General features: G+C 45.3%; 1 protein-coding gene across 1 annotated transcript in view; it reads right to left on the minus strand.

The window, feature by feature from the left end:
• The window catches only part of PARD6G (par-6 family cell polarity regulator gamma), a 96,244-nt gene extending 70,352 nt beyond the window's left edge, over positions 1 to 25,892 (minus strand). Inside the window, exon 1 of the mRNA XM_056854311.1 lies at positions 25,814 to 25,892. Within this exon, the coding sequence (XP_056710289.1) occupies positions 25,814 to 25,885 (72 nt within the window). The 5' untranslated portion in view covers positions 25,886 to 25,892. The remainder of the gene's footprint in view (positions 1 to 25,813) is intronic.
• Positions 25,893 to 27,127: the final 1,235 nt, after the last annotated feature.

Raw genomic sequence — 27,127 nt, forward strand, 5'->3', positions numbered from 1 at the left:
TTCCCAGCACCACCTGGGACTGACACAGGGAATATTCGCCTCTACCGCTATTTCAAAATGTTCTCCATTGCTGCTTTGAATGTCCCCACCATATGAAAGAGCTAAATGGCTTCAGGAGACTGTATGTTTGATGAGTTGCTTTAGGAGACTGTATGTTTGATTAGTCGCCTATCAGGCAGACTACAGCAAGACGCCCGCCAGAACAATCCTTCATTATGGGAATCTAATCTACTTATTAGGGCAGTGGTTGAACAATGAAGTACAGTAATCTACTTCGACCTACTTACCTAATGCAAACATCCCAAAGGACACTGCAAAGCCAAAGCAAAAAGAGAAAGGGCAAAAAAGGGGTTGAGGGTAATTTAGGTTGACAGTGCTAGGAAACGGGAGTAGCAGAACAGAATTACACGTTTGCTTTTTTCAGACAATGGCCCCGCTCCTCAGAATCTTCTGAACCTTAAACATTAGTCACTGTCTGGTTGATTTACAAATCCAGGCAACACAAGTCGGCCAAGAAACCAAACAACCCCAATACAACAGAAATCCTTGCCTGTTCCCATACTAAATCTAAACCCAAGAACAATAAAAAGGGTCAACCAGAATGTTCAGAGACAAATGCTCTGGATAAGTTCAAGAGATGTAAACAACTATTAACTGAATGAAGACTGGTTTTCATCAAAAGCTATGGACTCATCCCGATTAGAGAGAATATGGGTAAACTTGGGGGTCATAATGGATAGCCCAATGAAAATGTCAACCTAGTGAGCAGCAGCAGTGAAAAAGACAAACTGGGGATTATTACGAAAGAGACTGAAAATAAAACAGCCAATATTATAACACCCTTGAATAGATCTAGGCTGCAGCAAGGCTGAAGAGTCTGGGACTTTTCAGTTTAGAAAAGAAACAACTGAGGGGGTGCATGATAGAGGCTTTCTCCCTTTCCCAAAATAGTAGAACTAGAGGGCATCCAATGATGTCGAAGGGCAGTAGATTTAGGATGGACAAAAGGAAATACTTCTTTAAAGTAAGTAAGTAAAGGTCCCCTGTGCAAGCACCAGGTCATTTCTGACCCATGGGGTGACATCACATCCTGACGTTTACTAGGCAGACTTTGTTTGCGGGGTGGTTTGCCAGTGCCTTCCCCAGTCATCTTCCCTTTACCCCCAGTAGGCTGGGTACTCATTTTACCGACCTTGGAAGGATGGAAGGCTGAGTCAACCTTTAGCTGGCTACCTGAAACCCACTTCCATTGGGATGGAACTCAGGTCATGAGCAGAGCTTGGACTGCAGGACTACAGCTTACCACTCTGCACCATGGGGCTCCTGTAAATACTTCTTTACTCAACAAATAATTAACATGTGGAATTCAGTGCCAGATGATGTGGGCCACAGGCATTTTTTGTGTGTCGGCAAGTCACAGCTGACATATGGTGACCCTATAGGGTTTTCAAGGCAAGAAACGTTCAGAGGTGGCTTGCCATTGCCTGTCAACACGTCACAACCCTGGTGTTCCTTGGAGGTCTCCCATCCAAATACTGGCCAGGGCTGACCCTGCTTAGCTTCTCTGATCTGACAAGATCAGGCTAGCCAGGGTCAATCCAAGGCAGGGTAGGCCACAGGCACAGTCAGCTTTAAAAGTGGATTCGTGGAGGATAGGTCTATCTGAGGCTACTGGCCATAGTGACTAAAAGTGTGAATTAGCCTTCTCTAGCTTTTGAGAATCTTGGAGGAGGTAGACTGAAGTTAGGATTTTCACATACTTGTCCCTCCATGATTTCTCATAAGTGCCAACATTTTGTTTACTAAATGTCAGTAAAATTCTGTGGTGGAGCGATCTGAGAATGGAGAAAGGAGTCAGTCAGTCCAATCCTCTGAAAGGTACAAAACACAAAAACAGCAACTAAAACATTGGTTAGGTAGGAGGGATCACTGAGGGAATGCCAAATGAAACAAAAAAAACTTCATCTACTGGCAGAAGGCCCTGACCTGGATGGCCCAGGCTAGCCTGATCTCGTCAGATCTCAGAAGCTAAGCAGGGTCAGCCCTGGTTAGTATTTGGGTGGGAGACCACCAAGGAATACCAGGGTTGCTGTGCAGAGGAAGGCACTGGCAAAACCACCTCTGTTAGTCTCTTGCCATGAAAACCCCAAAAGGGGTGCCATAAGTCGGCTGCGACTTGATGGCACTTTACACACACACACTGGCAGAAGACGGCAACAGACGAATCTTCCTGGGGAGAGAGTTCCACGACCCTCTCCTGGGTTGCCACCAACCTAGTCTCAGAAGGTGAGGGCACCCAAAACGGCCTCCAGAAATGACCATAGTGGTCCGGTAAGTTCATAAGGGAGTAGATATGTTGGTCCCAAATCATATAGGCCTTTGAAGGTACTACCTGCACCTTGAACTGTGCCTAGAAAAAAATTGGGAGCCAATACTGGAGTGATATGGTCCCTACAACCCACTCCAGTTCACACTTTGTTGCACTACCCACCATTATTTTGACAGCATTTGCTTTTAAAAGTCTGTTTAAATTATGCAACATGGGATTTGTTCCCAGTAAAGGTATGCAAACGGTTTGTATCTATCCAATGAGAGCCTGGTTTCTTTTTCTTTCTCCTAGTCTATTTTGCATTTTAACAGCGTGCTTAATTATCAAATTGTTCTCTGGTCTTAATCCTTTTATACTACATGTGCATTTTTTTATCCTTCGCTTTATTTTAAAACAACCCAAGACAAATTTCATTAGTTGCTAGGAAACGAATGTCAATATGGTCACAACTAAGGCAGAAAAAGGTAGCACCCCAAAGCTGTTGTAGAAAAGGAGAGTTCAACTCTTCTTAAAAACATGTTGAGGTCAGATCTTCATTCAGGATGACAGTCCAAATTGTTCTCCTTCGGCATTTCTTTTGAGCAGCAAGTAATGTATATGAAATGTTTACCCATTGTGAACAGACAGGGAAGCTAATCTGTCTACCTCTCTTGGCTTGACTTAATCTGCATATAGCACAACAGGAAAACAGGGATCTTGTGCCATTCGCCTTCTGCCTGTTCCAAAACTCAAGCGCAAATGCCTTGCATTGCCTTTGCTTGCTCTATCACAGCAAACTACAGTTAAGGAAGCTTAATTTTAATGAGACATCCCCCCTTCCCATTCATGATTAGAACAGGGGGAGAAGATAGGGTTGCAAACCTCCAGGTACTAGCTGGAGATCTCCTGCTATTACAGCATGATGAGAGCCAGCGTGGTGTAGAGGGGGTTTGGAGAGGGGGACTCTGATTTGGAGAACCAGGTTTGATTCCCCACTTCTCCACATGAAGCCAGCTAGGTGTTCGTGGGCTAGTCACACTCTCTCAGCTCCACCTACCTCACAGGGTGTCTGTTATGAGGAGGGGAGGGGAAGGTGATTGTAAGCTGGTTTGATTCTTCCTATGTGGTAGAGAAAGTTGGCATATAAAAAAACAATTCTTCTTCTACAACTGATCTCCAGCTGAAAGAGATCAGTTCACCTGGAGAAAATGGCCACTTTGGCATTGAAGTCCCTCCCCATACCCTGCCCTCCTCAGGTTCTGCCTCAAAAACCTCCCGCCGGTGGGTAAGAGGGACCTGGCAACCCTTGGAGAAGAACATCACACGCAGAAGAAGGACCTTTGTGAAAGGCATGTACAGCTAGCGAGTAGATCAGCGGCATCGTAATATTAAGCAAATGTTAAAAACTGTGCATTGACATTTGAAGTTCTCAGATCTGTAGCTGAATTAGGGATTGTTATAGCTAATGGAGAAGAAGTCTAGCCCAGAATTTGTAGTGGTTTTCATCTTGACAAAATGAGTTAGGGTAAGTTCTCCAGGAATTCTTTTTGAAGATGGAGGTTTGATACATGGGATTGAGCCGAGTGTCAGAACAGTTGTTAGCAGAAGGGAGTTATTTTATCTTCTTCCAGTAACTGATGCACAGCAGGCTTTTCGGAAGGACACCCAGTCAATTGATTTTATAACAAGCAAAAAAAACCTGACAGTTAAAAAAAAAATCCCTAAAGAAATTCAGTCTGCCAACATGTCTCTGTGCCATTCAGGAGGGAAAGGGCCCCTTTCTCTACCAGAAAAAAAACTCATATCAAGGGCTCATTTGGATACAAATTGCAATGACAAATCAAAACAGGAACGTTGGTAATTTGCTGTCAAACAGAAGACAAATTGGGTTACACTCTTCCATAATATTCTTCTCTGTTTGGTTTGAAGACTTAATCAAGTGGAATCGGACATATAATCATGGTTGAGAAGATTGCTATGCTAAATTCCTCAGTTAAAGGCACCTCCACTGAGCTGGTTTTTGCAATTCGAAAAGCAGAATGTGAGGTCTACCTGCTGCCATGAGTTCAGCTGGTAAAATTAGCCCAGTTAACATGCTACAGCGAACACATGTTCATCCTGCACATACATGCATAATCTGTTTATAAGAAAGAGCCAGCAAGCACTCACTTTACAAATGAAACCAGGGACCAATGAGGAGTTTAAATCACATGTTCACTCGTATACATGTTGAACGTAACGTGAGAATTACTGAACACATGTATAAAGAAAAATCAAGTGTACGCTATACACAGATGGTACTTTTGTTCACTGTTGACTTTAACAGGGCTACTACATATTTTCATTGCAGGAATATACAATGGATGAGGTTGCCAACCTCTAGGTACAAGCTATTACAACTGACCTCCAGCAGATAGAAGAAGAGTTGGTTTTTATATGATAACTTTCTCTACCACTTAAGGAAGAATCAAACCGGCTTACAATCACCTTCCCTTCCCCACAACAGACACCCTGTGAGGTAGGTTGGGCTGAGAGATCTCTAAGAGAGCTGTGACTAACCCAAGGTCACCCAGCTGGCTTCATGTGCAGGAGTTCTCCTGATAAGTGTCCACCACTCATGTGGAGGAGTGGGGAATTAAACCTGGAGTACACCACTCTTAACCACTACACCATGCTGCCTAGAGATCACCAGGAGAAAAAGGCCACTTTAGCAATTGGACTCTATGGCATTGAAGTCCCTCCCCGCCCCAAACCCCACCCTCCTTAGGCTCCGCTCCAAAAACCTCCCGCCGGTGGTGAAGAGGGACCTGGAAACCCTAGCAAGGCCCCCCACCTCCGCCAAGCAAGCCAGAAACTGATGGATGCTTCTCCACGTTCAGTTCTGTCAGCAGCAACCAAGGGTTCCCAGACAAAGAGTCTCTCTGGGCTTCCCCCCACCCACACCATCTCACCCAACCCAAACCCAATTTGCTCACAACCTTTAGGATGCCTGCATAATGCTTTGCATGGCACAGGTTATGGGTAGCTGGTATCAGATTGCACCCCTGGCATGCTGGGAAGGTGAAACAACAATGGAAGCCTTGTGCATTCCATTTGGAATCAGAGAGACATTTTTGTTCAACTGTTGGTTGGTAAATTTTCCACTGGATACTTTCAATTTTTTGCTGTTTCTGCCCAAAATCCCACACCAGCTGGCCATATCCGGTGCCCATTAAAGCCCTACAGGCCATGGTATTTTCTCCTACTCTCCCCTTTTCATTGTTAACATCCAAGCCCGATGAAGAGTTCTAGAGAACTCAAAAGCTTGCACATGTGTCGTCTCATTTTAGTTGGCCTGAACAAAAGGTATTACATGGCATTTGGTTATGGACTTTGCTGTGGACCAAATATAGCTGCTTTTTTTTAAAAAAAAGTGTTCTGTTGCAGTAGTTGCAATAACAAAAGGTAAAAATCTATCCTGTGCACATTATTTGCTATGAGAGACAGATATTTACCCGAGTTAACATACTTGCTATTAAATCAAGTTAAATGTGCCACATAATTGAATGGTGAGATTTGCAACAGCTACACAGAAACTGAGGATGAAGTTATATCAGTTAAAACGCTATGAGCTGTACCAACGATACTGCAGAGGTGATACTGCTGAATTACTATAAAGATGTTATCTGTATAATGCCAAACTACTCGCTTGAAACTACTATTACAACTATTTTAATAATTACTAGCCATGGGTTTTATAATTACCATGTTGGCTAAACAATAAAAACACGATTTAATTTGACTCGATCTTAAAAGTATAGGCATAAGACTGAATTTCATTGTTGGCTCCCTTACCTCAGAATTACAAAAAGCTGTGACGCAGGGCAGAAACTTTCAAAAGGTTTAAAGGCATCATGGATACAGCACCATCCTGTACACTATACCATACAAAACCAGCTGCTGGAACTGGCAGCTGAGGTACCACTCTAACAGTGCACTCCTAAAGAGCGTTACTCTAGGCTAAGCCCGTTCATTTCAATGGGCTTAGACTGGAGTAACTCTCCTTAGGAATGCACTGTAAGGGCACTTTCACACATGCCAAATAATGCACTTTCAACCCACTTTCGGTGCACTTTAATGATCGTTTGCAAGTGGATTTTGCCAAGCCACACAGTAAAATCCAGCTTCAAAGTGCATTGAAAGTGGATTGAAAGTGCCCTAAGAGAAGATTAAATCAACAAGTGAGAATATGTGCACTGCTTACTCAGCGGTGCTGCCAAAACTCAGGAATTCCCCCTTCACAGAGACCCTTGGGATACAACTCTTTGTTGTTGTCAAGGCATTTCAACACTCTTAGTCCATTATATTTACTTTGTTCCTAGGCCATTGGGAGTGAAAGCATGCTGTCTCTGGTTGATGGAGATGGCAGAGGATTGTGTGAGCGCACGGAACCACCTGGGCAAACTAAAGCAGGGGTCATAGTGTGCCCCTACACTTTATTTATCCTTCCTGAGCTGAGTTCAGCACAAGGAGTTTTAACCTGGATATACGACACACACTCTACTTAGAGCCGATTCATATTTATTAGTTTCCTACATGGATATTATCTTCCTGTAGTGACACTGGGTATACAGAAGTGCAGTCAGCTTCAGTTAAAGAGCCCTAGTTGACTATCACACGTACACGCAGCTGGGAAGATACGGGCACGGTTGTTGCAAAGTGGATTTTTTCCACATGACGTGGTAGCTGCACAGGAAACTGCCACATAAGCACCTTAGGGAAGCCAAGAGTTTAAGACACATTGGTAGCATAGGCATACCTTAATTGTCAGATGTAGTTCTACTACTCAGTCAGGCTTTGTGTATATGGTACATGTACATAAAAATCTTTACAAACTACTTAATCAGAAAGATGTTCATGATAATACATTGCAGGGTGGATTTGATATAAATCATGATTTAAATCACAAGTCAGTAAGATTAGATTTAAATCATGGTTTTCTACACTCTTTTACAGCCTGCTTGCCATTATAGGTTTTCTCCTCCAAGGAGAATGATGTGATAAAACTCAGGCTGTTCACAAAAAGAACTCAATTCTGTAAGTTTATTTTATAACATTTTTGCTGTGAAGAAGAGGCATGTTATCTCTGCAGACAAAAATTCTCAGTTTTGAGAACTGCAAAACCAAGCACCTGTGATAATATCTTCTAGATAGAAAAAAATGCCTAAAATAATCTTACAGAAACTTCTGGAAGAGCATGACACTGAACGGATTAATGGAATTCATTTACCAAAAAAATTATGCATTGCATGAATATACAGCCTCATGCTACTTAATTAAAAACTAATCCTTATTTCATGATGGATAACCTTTGGACTATAATGTATCTTAAATATATTTTTCCTCAAAAACCATTTTATTTAAAATGTCCAATTTAAATTTTTAAAATTTGACTTAAATTTTTTAAAAAATTATTTTTTATTTAAAAAGATTGTTTTTTTACCCACCCTGGTACACTGTAATTATTTTACTGGGAAGAAAAGAACACTGATAAAAAAGACATTACTACTTTTACATTAGAGGTTCCCAAACTGTGCTCCAAAGAGCATTTAGTGCTCCGCAAAGCATCTCCTAGTGCTCCGTGAAGAGATTGGAAAGAAAAATACTACCGTCATTCGGTTTAGCATACATGTGCTAGGTGAAAATTAGTGCTCCGTGACGAGTTTCTCTCCTGAAAAGTGCTCCTTGACTCAAAAAGTTTGGGAACCTCTGCTTTACATCATCAATTCATTATTCCTTCTGTAGCACAGGTGGTCCATTTTTGTGGCAAGCGTGCTGCGAGTCACATCATGAAGGACAGCCTACTTCACATCTGCGGGGGCCTTTGCACCTTAATGTAATCTACTGAGCAGGGGGAAAGGCAGCAATGCAGCATGGAACACACCAATCAGTGCAAGCCTGCGCATGCCATCATCAGGTCCATGGATTCACCCACTCCCGCCCAGGAGTACCACAGACCCTCACCGGCTCTACCCCTTTGGTGCTGTGCCTGTGTTTATTAGTGCCGTGCGTTCTGCAGAGCTGTTCATTAAAAGAGTCAAGCCTAGTAAACAGGATGACCCAGGGCAGAAAGGTCAACCCTTCCCTACATCTAGGGTTGCCAGCCTCCAGGTACTAGCTGGACATCTCCCACTGTTACAACTGATCTCCAGCCGATAGAGTTCACCTGGAGAGAAAAAATGGCCGCTTTGGCAATTGGACTCTATGGCATTGAAGTCCCTCCCCTCCCAAACTTCGCCCTCCTCAGGCTCCGCCCCAAAAACCTCCCACCGGGGAAGAAGGACGTGGCAACCCCACCTACTTCCCAAACAGTACACGGAAACAGTAAGAAGTGGAGAATTACATACTGGAGACGGAACACGATGACAAGCGCCATGCAGAACTTGGCGGGCAGGTCTGATCAGTTGTTTCTCTGCCCGTGTGCTTAATTTGATCCCAAGCCTCTCGCACAGTTGAGTAACAGGCAAAGCGCCACCATGATCCTGTGTAAGCAGCCAGAGAGGACAGTGGTGATTTCTACCTAAACCCCAAGAACTGCTTCCTACCTCCTGAAGCAGAGACAGTGTTCCATCTCAGGTCGGAAAACCTGTACAAATAAGCAAGCTGTAATCACTCGGGCCAAAGATTGTCTCAGTCCTGTTACAGGTGTGGTTACTATATACTGAATTAGGCATTTCACAGCAGCCAAATTAAAGGATTTACGGTTGGGTCAGATCTAACATACAATGAGCACTGCTCACAGTAGAAGTTGTGAACGTAAACCTGCACACAGCCGTTTCAGCAGCCTTTCTCAAGCAATACAACCAATACAAAGCAACTCGAGTTATCAACTGAAAACTGGAACCTTGTCTTTTATGCAAGACTAGCAACAAAAGTATAAACATAAAAGAACAAACCAAGCTGCACTATATTTAACCTGGATGCTACCACATATGAGTTCAATGCTAACCACAAGAAACTAAATCAAACATTTTTTTAAAACTTAGATTAGATTTTCATCAATTACACAGAAAAATGGAATTGAGCTGAGGATGATAATTGAGCTGAGGATGATAAAGATTTATTTTAAGCCATTCTGCTAGCCAGTGGTTTCATATTTCTGATAGCCCCCACTATGAACTAGTGGATACAAAAAGTTACAAGGTACTTCTTCATTTATGGAGGGAAAATATTTAGAGTATTGTTGCTGTATTGTTAGAGTATTGTTTAATTTTTTGCCATTCAATTCATACACCAACTTTAAAAATGATTCATGCCTACTAAACAGGACTGGTTAGGACTTAATGGAATTCTAAAGGTAACAGGGTGGGTATTTGCAACACCTAACCCCTTTTCAGAGAGGTAAAGGTACAGGAAGGCATACTGCAAATGTACCTGCAGAGAAGTGACAGGAGCTGGAAAAGAAGAGACGCTTAAAATAGTACCTTTGGCACAATCAAGTTTCCAAAATGAAGTTAAAAAATAGCAGATTCTATTAGCATATTCACAACATACTGGCAAGGAAGACAAACCACAAGCTGTTTCAATGGTGCCCCACCCTAGTAGCTGTTGTTTGCAGAGCAGAACTGCATAAGACACTGGTTGCCCTTCCACACATAGTAGAGAAATTCAAGTCATGGCATTCTCCCCCTCCCCGCCAAGTACTTTCTACAACAACATCCACACAGTAAAAACCATAGCAATCTAGACACTGACACAAAGGAGATATCTCACTACCCTTGTATTCCACACAAATTCATCTGCACAATTATCCTGGGACAGAATCCCGTAAGGTTACATGGTAAATGTGCCCCTTTAAAAAAGTGGTCTTCAATCATGTGTTGGGACCTTCAGGTGGGTCATGGGGCATCACCGCATGGATGGCTAGCCCCTACGGAACCACCATTCTTTAGAATTCTGCTTTAGGAAGAGGGTTGTAAAAGTTTTGAGAGTTCTCTCTTCACATTTTGCATCCTCAGTAATAGCCCAATATAGCAAACAACTTGCTAAACCAAATACTAGCAAAACCAGCAGAGATGTGGCAATATCCCGTTACACTTAAACATCATTAAAGGTTATCTGTCACAAGATCTTTATACTTAAAAGGCTAGATTTTATCGAGTATACCTAACAATTATTTCTTTTGAAGATATTCAATCATTTTTTTAGGGAAAAGAATCAAAACAGAGACCTACCTTGGAAAAGCCAACAACGTTTGTATGGAAGTGTTCATCTTTTTTAAAAAACAACAACATTCCAAGGTTGGAAAAAGGCATAGTGACCAAGAAATGGCGGGGGGGGGGGGAGAAAGATGCTACTGTACAATATGATACAGGTACTAGATCTGGATGTTGTTTCAAACACAAGGAACACTGAGTATGTAATGTCTGAAAAACAGAATATTCTGTCATCCTGAAGCCCAGGATATGTCTTATGCAGAAGTGCAGAATAATAGCAAGTGGCCCTTTCAGAAGGCAAAAAACTGCTTCTGCAGGGGACTATCTGAAGGGCAGGACCCCCCTCCCTCATAGGGTTTCAAATACTACAAACAATCTATGGGACCCAATTGGGGGCAATATGATGCAGGGTGCCAGCAGACTGAGAAAAAGATCAACCACAACTCTGCCCAAGCAACCCCAGGACTAGCACTACTGCCGGGGCCCGTAGCATATGCCCATCACCATCCCCCCAAACCAGCACAGCCACCAGTCAAATCCAAGGCGAATCCATTCCACTGGCCGTTAGAATACTCCAAGCACATCTGTCCAAGGACAACCCTCTTCCGACTGCTAGCACGTCAGCATCTTCACAGGTACACACTGCATTTTGGGGCACCTGGACATCACTCTGGGGTACAGTTACAGTGTATGCCTGAAACACATTGTCTGGCCAGAAGAGATAACTGCTACTCACAGACTTCACAAGTTTTGGAGAGTGGGCTTTTCTCTTAAAATAAAGCAAAACCCAAAAGACGAAGGAAGAGCCACACTCAGTCTATTTAAGATTGACCTTGTACAAACAGCACAGAGATTCCTTTACTGAAGCACTCTGTCACTCCCTATTTCAGCAGATTATGTTTTAGGTAAACCAATATGTGAAGTATCTGAAGGATATCAGTGTCTTATATGACAATATACTCCAAGTGTCACTTAAAACCATTTCTCTGGGTCTACCTTTATATCACGTTTTCTTGGTGCCCTTCTTGTGACCAATCAGCCGTGCACCTGGATTTTCATGCCCGGGACTCACAATTTATAGTTGTCTACAATGTTAAGAGCATAAGAAAGAGCAACCTCCATCAAGTCCAGCAGTCTCATCACACAGTAGCCAACCAGGTGCCCACAAACAAGATGACTGCAGCAGCATTGTCCTGCCTGTGTTCCAAAGCACCTGATATAATAGGCATGCACATCTGATCCTGGAGAGAATAGGTATGCGTCATGACTAGTATCCATTTTTACTAGCAGCCATGAATAGCCCTCTATTTCCCCTTATCTGTTTTGAATCTGTCACCCCCCAGCTTCAGCAGATGACCCCATGTTCTAGTATTAGGAGAAAGAAAAGCTTCTCCCTGTCCATTCTCTCCATACCAAGCATGATTTTATAGACCTCTATCATGTCTCCCCTTAACCGCCTTCTTTCCAAGCTAAACAGCCCTAAGCGGTTTAACCGCTCCTCATAGGGCAGTTGCTCTAGTCCCCTGATCATTTTGGCTGCTTTTTTCTGCACCTTCTCAAGCTCTGCAATATCCTTTTTTAGGTATGGAGACCAGAACTGTACACAGTATTCCAAGTGTGGTCTCACCATAGATTTGTACAAGGGCAGTACGATAGCCGCAGTTTTATTCTCTGTTCGTCGAATTATGGACAGCATGATTTGCCTTTTCCACAGCAGCTGCACACTGGGTTGATGTCCTCATCGAGCAATCCACTGTCACTGAAAGGGATCTTGGGGTGGTAGTGGATCACTCAGACTGACCTAGACTGAGGCATGTGGGGAAGAGGGGGCTTAAGCCTCCCTACAATGCTGTTTTCCCAATCCAAAACATCCCTGGGGAGCTGCTGTTAGTGTAACTATTTGTACATACAAAACTGAAGCACTCTTTCTTCCACAGCTAGCCATTGTGTTGTGTCTTGTGTGCTAATGTTTGATATAGTCTTAAGATAGTTCAAGGTGTTTTGCTAAGCCAGCGTCATGTAATGGTTAAAAGTGGTGGTTTGGAGTCTGATCTGGAGAACTGGGTTCAATTCCCTACTCCTCCACATGAGCGGCAGATGCCAATCTGGTGAACCAGGTTGGTTTCCCCACTCCTACACATAAAGCCAGCTGGGAGCCTTGGGCTAGTCACAGCTCTCTCAGCCTCACCTACCTCACAGGGTGTGTGTTGTGGGGAGGGGAAGGGAAGGTGATTGAAAGCTGATTTGATTCTTCCTTAAGTGGTAGAGAAAGTCGGCATATAAAAAACAACTCTTCTTAACATGCCTTAACTAACCAGTTTTTTCCCCTTCCAGACATTAATATGGACCTCTGAAATTTTCCACAGCTGAAGAATCCTTAGGATATTTTCCACTTATTTCATGCATGAGTAAACAGAGCTGTTCCTGTTTTGTTTTGCACATTAAAACCCCTGCTGGGTGCCCATGGAGAAAAAGACCATGCAATGGTCATCCCTCTTCCTTTGGGCACAGATTAGTCAAACAAGATCGGGAGTCAGGACACTGGAAAATCAACAGGCAAACAGCCAGCATGGATCAGTCGCTCTAGGCCCGTGTTGGCGAACCTATGGCACGGGTGCCACTTCCGGCACGCGTAGCCCTTTCTGCCGGCACTCACGGTTCCTCCAATCCGCTGGCCTTTCCGGCTCTGCCCCACCCCGGATGGGGGAGGCTGTAGCCCAGGGGTGGGGAACCTCTGACATCATTGGCGGTGGCCCCCGGACTCTCCCACAGAAGCTGCCGCCATTGCTGCCGCTGGAGCGTGCGCGGCCAGCCAGGCGGGTGGGAGAGCGGGGAACAGAAGCCGAGCGCCCACACTCGGCATGGCTGGCGGCTTCTCCGGCGCCCTCTGGGCCTGTGCGGGCGGAGGGGCATGGCTGGTCGGTGGGTGCGAAGGAGGCACCCTCTGCCCCACCCTGCTCGCCTCTCACAAGCCTGCCGCCGCGCCCCACCGAGTGGCAAATCCATGGCCGCTTTCTTTTTCTGTCTCCCTCTGTCCTTTTCTTTCTCTCCCTTGCTCCATTTCTTTCTCCCTTTCTCTCTCTTTTTCTTTCTTTCTTTCTCTCCCTCCCTTCCTTCCCTTTCCCCCTCCATTCCCTTCTTTCCTTCCTTCCTTCTTTCCCTCCAGCGGCTTCTCCAGCACCCTCTGGGTCTGTGCAGGCGGAGGGGCGTGCAGTCCTATTCCACCTTTGAAGTGCCCACAAGCTATCCTCCAAACACCTTTCCATTTGTCTTGATATGTAGAGAGAAAACACTAAGGAACTAGTTGCCAATCTCCAGGTACTAGCTGGAGATCTGCTATTACAGGTGATCTCCAACCAATAGCGATCAGTTCCCCTGGAAAAAATTGCCACTTTGGCAATTGGACTCTATGGCACTGAAGTCCTTCCCCAAACCCTGCCCTCCTCAGGCGCCACCCCAAAAACCTCCCACTCATGGCGAAGAGGAACTTGGCAACCCTAGCCTCTCCCTCTGGGCCCCCTCTGGGGGTGGTATTCAGGTTAAATTGCCGCATTGGCACTCGGCAATAAATAAGTGGGTTTTTGGTTGCAGTTTGGGCACTCGGTCTCTAAAAGGTTCGCCATCACTGCTCTAGGCCCTGAGAACGGGCTGGAATTAATGCAATGTGAACACAATTCACTGCATAAGTTTTGAGCAAGGAGGATTGTCCAGGTCTGGTGAGAAGGCCCTTGTGTCTCTTCTGGACAGGATGGTCAATGTACGGCTCTCCACTAGATCAAGAAACAAAAAAAAGGGGGGGGGGGAAAGAAACCCAACCTAAAAAACTGAAAGCTGGGTACCCAAGGTTGGGTGGAGAAGATAAAATGCTATAATAGAGAAATATTTTTATTTGAAAATGCTCATATCAGGGTTAAAAACATTAAAAATGATAAAACAAGGCACAATGGCAACTCTTAAGGTTGATAGACTTAAACCACACACCATACGTGTTTCGGCCAATAGGCCTTCATCAGTGGTCAAATAAAAACCCATACAATGCAGCACACTAAAATAATATACAAATGTATCACCATATATAGATAACTTAATACAAGCCCAGGCATGTGTGTGGGGTGTATAATAAATTTCAAATTAGAAATTCCGCCTTCTAGGTGGAATACCTGTAAGTTGTTCTACTCTGGGATGTATTAAGTCTCTCATACAAAGTGTGCGTGCTAGCATCAACCTGGTAAAAAAAGGCTCTCCACTAGATTCAAGTTGTCAATACAGCTGTTGCATATCAAAAGCATTTCTCACTGTCAGGCTTCTTGGTGCAAAGCAAATGAGCGGGTGCCTATTATGTTGTCACCAAAGGGTTTGCTTCCTTCCACAAACCATTTCAGCTCTACTGATTACAAGCTTCCCCAGATTACCTCTCACTAAGAACCCAAGAGATCCATAGCACAGAATACGAGAACCAGCCATCGCTTAACCCAGATACAGTTCTAGCAAGTACCTCAACAGTCTCTGTGTTACTGATGCAGCCTTCCTTCCAGCAGCAGATTAAGGGGTTCCCAGTGTAAAACAGTATCTATCTCCATGCTGAAGTACAAAAAGAAATGCTTAAAACCAGCGTTTATTTTGCATTTTGAAAGCTTTCCTCTTTTAAAACCACCTTTTGTTGAAATGCACTATGGAATTCAACTATGGAATTGTATCACCTTATCCTTCCAAGGTCTGTCATATCCTTTAAAAAACAAAACACACGCCTTTATTGGCATATTAAAAAGAGGAACATACATTAGGATAAATCTGAGTGCCAATAAATAAAATTGGGTATAACAATCCCAAATCAGCCATTAAGGAATACACAATAGCTCATTGCTAACTGCAAAAACCTTGCAACTGATTCAATTATTTTTGGGTTTTGTGTAGTCATAAGATAGGATGTCCTGATTTCATCAGAAAGCCATTCCCTGTTTATAAACAGCAGGTCAATGAATTGGGATCGACTACAAGCATAAAAGGAACGATTAAAAAGGAGATGCACAAGTGATTCTGTTTCACCATTTCCACAAGGGCAAACTCTGTTCATAAATGGGATCTTATGAAATCTTCCATATAAGAAGGCAGAGGGTAGTGCATTTAGCCTGGCAAGCATATATGCTCTACCCTGTTGTGGTGCAGTTAGACAAGTAAAGTACAGTGCTATATACTGTCTATTTGGCCAAGGCTCCCAACTCAAGGGGGAATATCTACTACTTGCATGGCTTCTAAGCTCCTGCATTTCTATGCCTAAAAGTCTACATCTGATCACATCAAATACTGACTTTTCTGTGAGGCAATACAGGGAATCTAAAGAAATTCCTATTGATCTAATTTTTTTCTCAATATATCTTATCCATTTCAAAAACCAACAGGAACACTATTATCCCAACTCCATCGCCCCTCAAGGCCCAAGAAGGTGGACAACACCCACTCCTACCTCTTCTTACAAGTTCAAGCACCGGAGGATAAGAAAGAAAGCAAAAACCACACCATCAACTCTTCATCTCAACTTTCTAGTTCTCAAACAGGTCTTGACAAGTTGGCGCTTACAACAGAGAGATGAGTCAATCTTTCTTTAAAATGACAGATGACTAGAAGAACATTTGCCAGGAAGAGAATCACAGGCCGGATGGTGTTTCAACCTGCCTGCTTCAGATCTAGAATAGTCCAGCCAGGCCAAGACCATGTTTGTCAATAGCCACTTGTCTGCTGCAAGCAAACATGGCTATCAAGCAAGGAAGCACATGTAAACTACAAGTCCAGGGTGCCCCTCCTTTCAAGTCATCTGTGCAAGAGTTATAATCAAGAGGATTTATGTTTGCAAGAATAGGCTGAGACCCTTGCTTATAAAGGGGTAGGTTTGGGGCGAATCAGACTGAAACAACAGAGTCCCAGCTAATTTGTCAGAACCACCCAAAAAAACACTAGATTAAAAACTACAAGCCAAACAGTTACATTGAGAGATATTCTATACAGAGCCCCCCACCCCAGGTTTTGCGTGTGCCCATCCAGCATATGTTCTTCCACATGGGAACCATGCTGTCTCCACTAGTTTGAATGTTGGGCTGAGACGGGCCAGACAAGAAAAGGATCTGAGGATGCCATAGTACATTATAGTGACTTTGGAGAGCCAGCGTGGTGTAGTGGTTAAAAGCGGTGGTTTGGAGTGGTGGAGTCTGATCTGGAGAACCGGGTTTGATTCCCCACTCCTCCATATGAGCGGTGGAGGCTAATCTGGTGAACTGGATTTGTTTCCCCACTCCTACACATGAAGCCAGCTGGGTGACCTTGGGCTAGTCACAGCTGTCTTAGAGCTCTCTCAGCCCACCTACCTCACAGGGTGACTGTTGTGGGGAGGGGAAGGAAAGACGATTGTAAGCCGGTTTGATTCTTCCTTAAGTAGCAGAGAAAGTCGGCATATAAAAACCAACTCCTCTTCTTTAGCACAACTCTTTCCCCCAGTAATTCTCTCCTAAGATAAAATAACTAACCCCCCTCCCCATCCCCCAAAAATAGAGTTTGGCTAACAAAATATTCATTTGAGAGTTACCAGCTTTCAGGAAAGAGGTGTGCCAACACCATTGGCCTTTATAATGTCTTCCCCACCAACCCACAATCAGTGGTATATACTGACCAAGTTACTTTGACTAAAAGGAATATAGGACTCAGCAAACACTGTATTTCATCACCCAATTTTTGTCCCTCTCTTGGCTGGTTTGAGTGTGACAGCAGAGACCATTTTTCTTTAGGGATATCTGACCCATACTTTGAAAGCTACCTAGACTGTCTCTAAGGACCATAACACATCATAAATACTGCCATTAAAAGTACAATATCCAGCACAACAAATCATAAGTACTACCGTTAGAAGTACAACATCCAGCCATTTCGTAGATAACTTCAAGTACGTTAGCGCAACGGTTCTAGAACTATGTTTTAAAATAGACATAAGAAGAGATTATCAGTGCTGTAGATCCACTCAGTTCTACCTCCTGACCAAGTCAAGTCACAGTATACTCCCACACAATTTAATGAATATCGACTTATCAGAATTCAGATCGCTTATAGCCCACGACACTTAAGTTTAATAGACTAAGAATTCTGGCAACCTTAAACCTAAGTGAAGGTGTTTACGTTAAATAAAAAAAAATTAATTGTGTAAAGTTTTTGACTACTATGGAAAGCCTTGAAACATTGCACTAATTATAAATAAAAACAAATTAAAACAGCCTGTATTTTTTAACGACAGCGTATTTTCCCAACTAAATAAGCCAGTCCAGTGACCACTCTTTCTCCAAGCACTAGCTTAATCGATTATAGATTAGAGAAAGACACAGGCCTGGTTCACACATGTATGTTCACTTGATGACTGGAACATCCAGTGATGGCTTGAATGTGGGAATGGTGAAAAACCGATGCAACATAATAAATAAGTTTCACGTCAAGTAGTTTCAAACGCTCTACTTTTCAATGGAACCATTTCAGCCTAACCATCATAGGATGCTGCTAACCATCATAGGATACATGCGTGAATCATCTAGTAACAAACACCACCTGCCGGGGTTGATGCACACGTTGCACGATCAGGCAGGAACTGCTGAAACGGTTTGCCACTGAGGAGGAAGAAGTTACTTACCATGAGCAATGTCACCTATATAAAAAGCACTGACTTGCATATAACACTTAGCGTGATGTATTGAAGCGGCTTTGCTACTATTCAAATATTAGGCAGGTATATCTAGCAGAAGAAGCTTTACTTGGAAAGGCGGCGAGTCTAACGCATTGAAGCTGACACCTTGAATTTACACACAAATAGTTCTGGAGTACAAAGGCAGGATGCCTCCAGACACTTTATAATCTCTGAAGCTGCTACAATTCACGGTAGCTCCCCAAATCCAAGCGGGGGGGGGGGGGACACACTAGGGTCGTTTATGCATGGGTACTTTCACTCACGTTCGGCCCCGGTCCATCTCAGTTGTCCCTTGGAGTTATGCATGAGTTTTCCCTCCATTAGGGATGACCTCGCTGCCAACCTTCACAAATCCCGGGTCTTCCCATTCCTCCGAATCTTCCACCTCCCCTGAGCATAGCTCCCCATGCATAAGGCAAAGTGCAGGGCAAGCTTGATTTCTGTCACAGCCAATTACAAAGCAGTGTGTAAAGAGGCAGGGACTTTTAAAACGAGGCTTGGGTTCCCCCCCCTTCCTTTAAGGGTGCTCCATTTTGTTTTTGCCTTTGAAAATGCATTTTGGCTGGGCACTTGGATTTCCGCGGTGGGGGGAGGGGGGGCTTCTCTCACGAAGAAAACTATAGCCGATCACAAAGCAGCATTTCAAGGGGCGGGCTTCTTGTTTTGAGCTTGGAGACTGCTGGTGTATAGCTTCTAATAAATAAAGTGTGGGTCCAGCGAGAGCAATGAACCGCCGGTAAAATTCCCATGCATAAATGACCTAGGAATTTCAGACACATTCTTTGCCACAGCCTAGTTCCTACAGGCAGCACCTTGGCTCAAATATTTCCCAAGATACCAGTACAGAACATTACCACTGCCTGGAGAAAGACAAGAGAGCAGGACATACTAATCATCATAATCTGGAGTCCATTTACTAGGAATGCAGTTGAGTGGAGTTAATTGCCCAGAAGTATGTTGCTCTTGATCAAAACAATTTTTTTTTTGCTGTACCTGCCACTGCCCTGCCTTCCAGGTAAATCACACAGACCCAGTGTCCCAACCTCATACCAGTAGTAATAAAGGAACACTATCAGTAGCCCTCTTTCCTCATCAAAGCTCTATGGCACACACCATCATTTAAAAAGTACAAATTTCAGTAAGCCCACATTACTGTCACGACCCCTTGAGTGATACAGAGTATTTAGAAAATGTCTGTGCTGCCTCTCCAGAGAACCTGTCTATATTGTTACTACTATTTACAGTATATCATTGGTAGCCCCGTGGCACAGAGTGGTAAGCTGCAGTACTGCAGTAGAAAGCTCTGCTCACGACCTGAGTTCAATCCTGACGGAAGTCAATTTCAGGTAACCGGCTCAAGGTTGACTCAGCCTTCCATCCTTCCGAGGTCGGTAAAATGAGTACCCAGCTTGCCGGGGGTAGATGACTGGGGAAGGCAATGGCAAACCACCCCGTAAACATGGTCTGCCTAGGAAGTGTCATGATGTGAAGTCACCCCATGGGTCAGGAATGACCCAGTGCTTGCACAGGGGACTACCTTTACAGTATACTATTACAGTATTTAAAAAAAGTAGTCCCCTGTGCAAGCACCGGGTCATTCCTGACCCCTGGGGTGATGTCACATCCTGACGTTTACTAGGCAGACTTTGTTTACGGGGTGGTTTGCCATTGCCTTCCCCAGTCATCTACCCCCGGCAAGCTGGGTACTCATTTTACCGACCTCGGAAGGATGGAAGGCTGAGTTAACCTCGAGCCGGCTACCTGAAACCGACTTCCGTCAGGATCGAACTCAGGTCGTGAGCAGAGCTTTCTACTGCAGTACTGCAGCTTACCACTCTGTGCCACTGGGTTCCTCATTACAGTACTTACTAACTGGTTATAATCAGAAGTAGGACTCACAAACTCATACATTCTTAGGAATCTCTACCACCAGTGATAAAACTATCAAAGTAACCAAGTGTGTATTGTGTACAGTTCTCTTACTACAGTAGGTATGTGAGTACTTTTGAATACCAAACACACTATTGTGAATCACAGTAAGCTACATTGACTGCTAACAACCACATCTGGTGCGTGATCAAACAGATACTCTTGAAAAGAGTGTACACTAGCGGGACGCCACCAGTGCCACCATTGCTATGAAATCAGTCCTATAAGGATCTAGAGGATGAACGGCAGAGATTCAGTTTTACTTGCTCCCACCTTAAGTTTGTCCTCAGAGAGAGAGTGCCATAAGCAAGCCAAGCCACTAGCCATCATGTTGAACACATGAAGCTGCCTTATACTGAATCAGATCCTTGGTCCATCAAAGTCAGTATTGTCTACTTAGACCGGCAGCAGCTCTCCAGGGTCTCAGGTGGAGGTCTTTCACATCACCTACTTGCCTAATCCCTTTAACTGGAGATGCCGGGGATTGAACCTGGGACCTTCGGCATGCCAATCAGAGGGTCTACTAATGAGCCACAGCCCCTTCGCTAATATATGTTCATACATATGGGACTGTCTATATAAATCCCAGTGAGCCAACTGGCATACTGGTGTTAAGGATAAATTAACTAAAGGGGCAGTACTTATGTATACAGCTCAATTCCTTTCTCTAGAACTGTAGCCAATTATTTAAAGGATGCTTAATACAGCACCGATTTCTGACACATGGCCTTTATATGCCCTTTTATCATAACTTGCACTGTGTCTTCGAGGTCAATTATCTAACTATACAGAGAGGCTGCAAAGAGAAAAACATATTGTATTATTGAACACAGGAGTACACTGAATATGAAGGAAAAAAGCAAGTCAGCTGCATTGCATCGTTTTGCTTAAATCAGCATTTTCAAAACAGGAGAAGCACCTAACCTCTAAGACAGAACATGGAATACAACTGCATCTAGACACCCCTGAAAACCATTTATTTATATACAAGGCCTACAAAACAAGTAAATAAGTACAAATCTTTATGTCTGTTATAGGTATAGATGTATGTTTGCTGTCCATGTTTTCAGACAGCTAAACTAAGATATCAAGGAACTTTCCCAAATTAACAAACCGGTGACAGAACACAGACTAGAACCCACATCTTTCTAACTTTGGTTGTCTGAGGACTATCACTGTTACATCATATTTACTTAAGTCTCAACACTGTACTTACTTCATTTATAACCCACCTTCCCCCCCCCAATGAGGACCCAAAGTAGTCTACATTGTTCACCTCTGCTCCGTTTTATCCTCACAACAACCCTGTGGGGTAGGTTAGGCTGAGAGTGGGTGATTGACCCAAGAGAGCCAGTGTGGTGCCGTGGTTAAGAGCGGTGGTTTGGAGCAGTGGACTCTGATCCGGAGAACTGGGTTTGATTCCCCACTCCTCCACATGAAGCCAGCTGGGTGACCTTGGTCTAGTCACAGCTCTCTCAGCCCCACCTACCTCATAGGGTGTCTGTTGTGGGGAGGGGAAGGTGATTGTAAGCCGGTTTCATTCTTCCTTAAGTGGTAGAGAAAGTCGGCATATAAAAACCAACTACTATTCCTTCTTCTATGGCAGAGTCAGGATTTGAACCTAGGTCTCCTGGATCCTAGTCTGACTCTAGCCATTACACCACCCTGCACACTGTACTAAGAGCAGCAGAGAACACAGAAGCAATTTTGTACAAGGGACTTGCAGCAAACCTTCGTAGGACAAGGCGGGGATTAAAGGAAGCTGGCATGAGCCAATAAGGAATACCAACAAGAAAATGGTACCTCCCATCTTTTTGTTTCAAACCCCTTGAGAGATGGCGCCAGTAAAAAAAAAAACTAAGTTACTCTCTTCTCTGGGGATTGTCAAATGAAGAATAGCAGCGAAACAGGGAAAAATTAGGTGTCAGGGGGAAATGAAGGGGAAGTCCCAGTGGTTCAGGTAAGGCTTTGACAGAAGAGCCGATCATAAACGGAGCATTCTTCGCCATGCTGGCTGACTGGACAGTGACCTACTGGTACACAATCTAAAGCAGGGGTCCCCCATCCTTTTCGAGCCTGTGGGCACCTTTGGAATTCTGACACCTGGGAGTGGGCGCAACCTGCAGGAGGCAGAGTCAACCACACAGGAAGCCCAAGTGCAGGACAGAAGAGGGGGGATTAAAAAAAAAATACACTGGGAAAGAACGAAAGAAAATAAAAGCAACACTTCAAGGCCTCTGAAACAGTGCTATTTTAATCTGCGCAGCCAATCAGATCTCCGGGGCCAATCAGAAGCCTTGCTGGGCAAGAGCCCTACCTGGAAAAAAAACCCCCCATTCTAAAATGTGTGCACCAAGAAAGGCTTCTGTGGATATCATGGCGCCCATGGACACTGTGTTGGGGACCCCCGATCTAAAGGATACCTGACCTGTCATGTCAAAGGCAGTGAGCAGGTCGGGTCTGGTAGAACTGGTTCCCTGCACGAGGTGAGCAAGAGCTCCAGACTCTTCTGTGATGTAATATCGCAATGTATCGCACGCCTGAACTGTAGCCACACCATGGAAGCGCGCCAGAATCCATGCGCACAAAGCATGAGCCTTCCCGAGGACTGCAGCGTGATCCAGGGTTGCAGCATCATCTTTATGGGGAAAGGCCAAAGTGCTCGGGTCTTTTTAGTTGCAAAGGGGTTCACAACAGACGCTCATAAAAGGATGAGTGGCATGGAGAAAGATCTTGCTCCCTCCCTTATAATATTCAGGATCACCCCATGAAGTTGGCCATTCAGGACAGACGGAAGAAACATTCCATGCAACACATGCTTAGCTTATGGAATTCACTGCCATAGGATGTGGAAATAGGCACTACGTAGTACCAGCTTTTTAAAAAAAACACGGAAAGTTACAGTGCAATCCTGAGCACAGGGGAGGGGCTGTGGCTCAGTGGTAGAGCATCTGCTTGGCATGCAGAAGATCCCAGGTTCAGTCCCCGGCATCTCCAGTTAAAGGGACTTGGCAAGTAGGTGATGTGAAAGACCTCTGCCTGAGACCCTGGAAAGCCACTGCCGGTCTGAGTAGACAATACTGACTTTGATGGACCAAGGTCTGATTCAGTATAAGGCAGTTAGACTCTAAGTTCACTGAAGCCAACGGCCTTCGAAGGATGCAGCTCTGCTTAAGACTGCACTACTCCGTCTACTAATGGCTATTAGCGATGATCATAAGATGGAGGCAATATATCTCAGAACAACAGATACTGGGAACAAGGGAGGCCCTGGACCACATGCCTTTATTGTTATTATTTCCAGAAGGCATCTGGCTGGCCACTGCTGGAAACCATTTCATGAGCTAGATAGATCCTTAGCCAGATCCATCAGGACTCTTGCGTTCTCTTATCCCCCACCCCCCTTTGATTTATCTGAAAACCGGAAGCACTTAAAAAACTGGAGACCAGAGTTCTAAGGCTATACTTAAAAAGATGAATGTAATTGAGGTCTCCTTCCAAACCCACACGCTGTCTGTCATTGGTCAGGCTGGGTCCCAGGGCAGGCCAGGCAGCAGAGTTCAGCCTTTTCCTAGAGGGCTTTTGACTAAGCCTCCTTACAAGCAGAGCATGCCTTCCAACAAAGAAGCTGCAGAAGAGTTGTTTCGCCAGATAGATAATCGGGGAGGGGGGGAGGGAGGAGGAAACGCAGCCCAACAAGCTGAGACAGGATTAGCCAGCCTTGAGTTCGCAGCTGTACCAGGCAATATGGGCCATTGGTGCATGGGAGCTTTCGCCTTGGATTGGCCGCTCTCTAGATGCACATTTCCCCCATATCCCAGTTCTCAAAACTTTGCATGGGGGTTTTATTTTTGAGTAATTCGGCTGGGGAAAACACGTGCATCTAGAAAGCGGCCAATCCCAGGTGAAGATCGCCTGCAAGGGCCAAGCTGGGATTTACTTGCAGAACGGCTGCCGGGATGAAGGAGCAGGTCGGAATTCATGCAGTTGCTGCCCCTACAAGAAAGAGAGAAAGGGGAGGAAGAACGAGAAGGCGTGTTCTCAGTTCTTCCTCGGAATCCTAAGCCATTTACGCATGGGAGATTTTGGCTTGGATTTGCCCCTCTCTCGATGCACATTTCCCCCATCCAAATTCCCCAAACTCAACAATAAGCCCCCATGCAGAGTTTTGAGGACTCAGATGGGGAAAATGTGCATCCAGAGAGAGGCAAACAGCCCATGCGTAAATGGCCCTACGCGCCTTCCCAGGTTTACACTCACCAGCACCGTCCCAGAAAACTTCGGCAGTCCTCCGCTAGGGCCATTTACAGGAATGGGAGGTTTTGCCTTGGATTCGCCACTCTCTAGATGCACATTTTCCCCCCATCCGAATTCTCAAAACTCTGCTTTGGGGCTTACTGTTGAGTTTGGAGAATTTGGATGGGGGAAAAATGTGCATCCAGAAGAGCGGCAAATCCAAGGCAAAACCTCCCCTGCATAAATGGCCACCGACATCCCACAAACCCCGGTGTAAAACAAAGGGGAGAGACGGGGAAAGGCGGCGGGTCAGGAGAAACAACCCCCCCACCTCGCAAACGTCTTAAAGCAGGGGATCTCAACAAGGGGGGGATTCCCCCCTGGGGGGAATTTTAGAGTGGGGGTGATTGGGACCACTGTTCAGCAAAGCATGATGCCCTGTAGATTATATGTGCGCCTTCAAGTCGCAGCCGACTCATGGCGACCCCTTTTGGGGTTTTCATGGCAAGAGACGAACAGAGAGGTGCCTTCCTCTGTATAGCAACCCTGGGCTTCCTTGGTGGTCTCCCATCCAAATACTAACCAGGGCTGACCCTGCTTAGCTTCTGAGATCTGACGAGATCAGGCTAGCCTGGGCTCATACAATCTGTAAACTTGTAGGCTTTTCTTTTTAAAGTTAGACTATCTTTGGAAGGGGGGGGGGATTATAGTCTGAACAATGGTGAAAGGGGGGGGGATGAAGCAAAAAAGGGTGAGAGCCACTGTCTCGAGGGGTCCTGGAGCAAGTTGCTAAGGGATTCCCCCCCCCGCTCCCCCAGACAGCCGGAGGCAAAGAAAACAGACCCCGGGGCGAGGGCAGCCCACGCTTAAAACGAAAGCAATCGCGGGTGGGCGAAAACGCACGGTCGCTTGAGCCTCCTTTCTTCCCTGTTCCAGCCAGGATGCAGCCAGGATCGAACGCACGAACGTTCGAAGAACGTTCAGCCAGGATCGAACGCACGAACGTTCTTCCCTGCTCCAGCCAGGATCGAACGCACGAACGTTCGAAGAACGTTCGTGCGTTCGATCCTGGCTGAATCCTAGCTGGAACAGGGAAGAACGTTCGTGCGTTCGATCCTGGCTGGAACAGGGAAGAAAGGAGGCTCAAGCGCCCGTGCGTTTTCGCCCTTAAAGTCGGGGGGGGGGGCAAACGTCTGCCCCCTCCGACCCAAACTTCAAAACAAACCACCGTTTTCTCAAAAAAGTAGCAACCATCGGGAAAGGGGAGGGAGCGGAGGAAGGGGGAGGGTCCTTCCATTCATTTCAAACACAACGAATTCAGGGGAGGGGGGAGCAAGGGGAGGGGGGAAGGGAGGGCGGAGAAGGGCTGCCATCCAGCCTGTAAAAAAAAAAAAACAGCCCCCCCCCCCCCCACGGCCGGGTCCTTACCTTACTCTTGACTTCCACCGCGCTGTAACCAAAATACCGCAGACTCTGAGATTTATTAAAGCTCCGATTCATTTTCTCGGCCCCCCAGTCGAAGCTTTCCTGCCCCTCCTCCTCCTCCTCCTCCTCCTCCTCCTCCTCCCCCCCTTGTTCTTGCTGCTGCCCCGGCCCTGGAATGCAACTTCTCCTGGGAAACGCTGCAGCCGCCCGGGGAGCGCCTCTCCCACTTTGCCCCGGCGCGCTGCTCCAGGACGCCTTCCTCGCGCCGGGCTCCCCGTTTGTTACGCTCGCTCGCCAGCGCGCCTCTGACTCAAGGGGGGGGGGGCGGAGCGCGTCCCCGCCCGCCCGGGCCCCGCCTCCGCGCGCGCCTCCCACTTGGGAGCCCGGCCAGGTTGCAAACCCATAAGCGCCTCCTCGCGCCCCCCCCGCGCGCGCGCGCCCGCCCCCGGCCCCCAGAGGGCGCGCGCGTCCCGGATTCTGATTGATTGGCGGCGACGGGTGGGGGAGTCCCCGGCGCTGTGTCACCAAAAGGTCTGCAGCCGTCATAAAGCGAGAGGCACCTTCAAGGCTGGCGACGTTTCTTTCCGCGGGAGCTTTCAGGGAGTCTCTGCTTCAGATATAGGGTTGCCAACTGCCAGGTCGTACCGGGAAAAAAAAGGCTCTTGTGCTGTGTAGTATGAAGAAGACAAAAACAGCACAAATTTCCAATGCAATTAAATATATGAAGTGCACAGTGAAAACACATACAACAAACAATAAACAAAATACAAACGATCCAAAAGATAAGGTACGTACTAAATGTTGTTGCTTAACAATAACTTGACAATTTCTTTTACAAGTTATTGATAAGCAACAACATTTAGTACTTACCTTATCTTTTGGATCCTTTGTATTTTGTTTATTGTTTGTTGTATGTGTTTTCACTGTACACCTTTTGCACTTCATATATTTAATTGCATTGGAAATTTGTGCTGTTTTTGTCTTCTTCAAACTGCCAGGTAGTAAGCACAGGAGCGACACAACAATATTATTAATTCACAGTGGGTAGCCGTGTTAGTCTGTCTGTAGTAGTAGAAAAGAGCAAGAGTCCAGTAGCACCTTAAAGACTAACAAAAAGTCTTTAAGGTGCTACTGGACTCTTGCTCTTTTCTACACAATATTATTAACAAAGTGCAAAAAAGTTCTATTAATAAAGCTACAAGTAGTACCGGTAAGCAACATCAATGCAAAAACAAATTGTCTAACATGATCCTATAGCTACAAAGTCCAATAGTCACTGATGTATGTATCTTCAAAGTAATAAAGCAGCAGGAACAT

Source organism: Euleptes europaea, chromosome 8 (genome assembly GCF_029931775.1).
Source record: "Euleptes europaea isolate rEulEur1 chromosome 8, rEulEur1.hap1, whole genome shotgun sequence".
NCBI classification, from domain to species: domain Eukaryota; kingdom Metazoa; phylum Chordata; class Lepidosauria; order Squamata; family Sphaerodactylidae; genus Euleptes; species Euleptes europaea.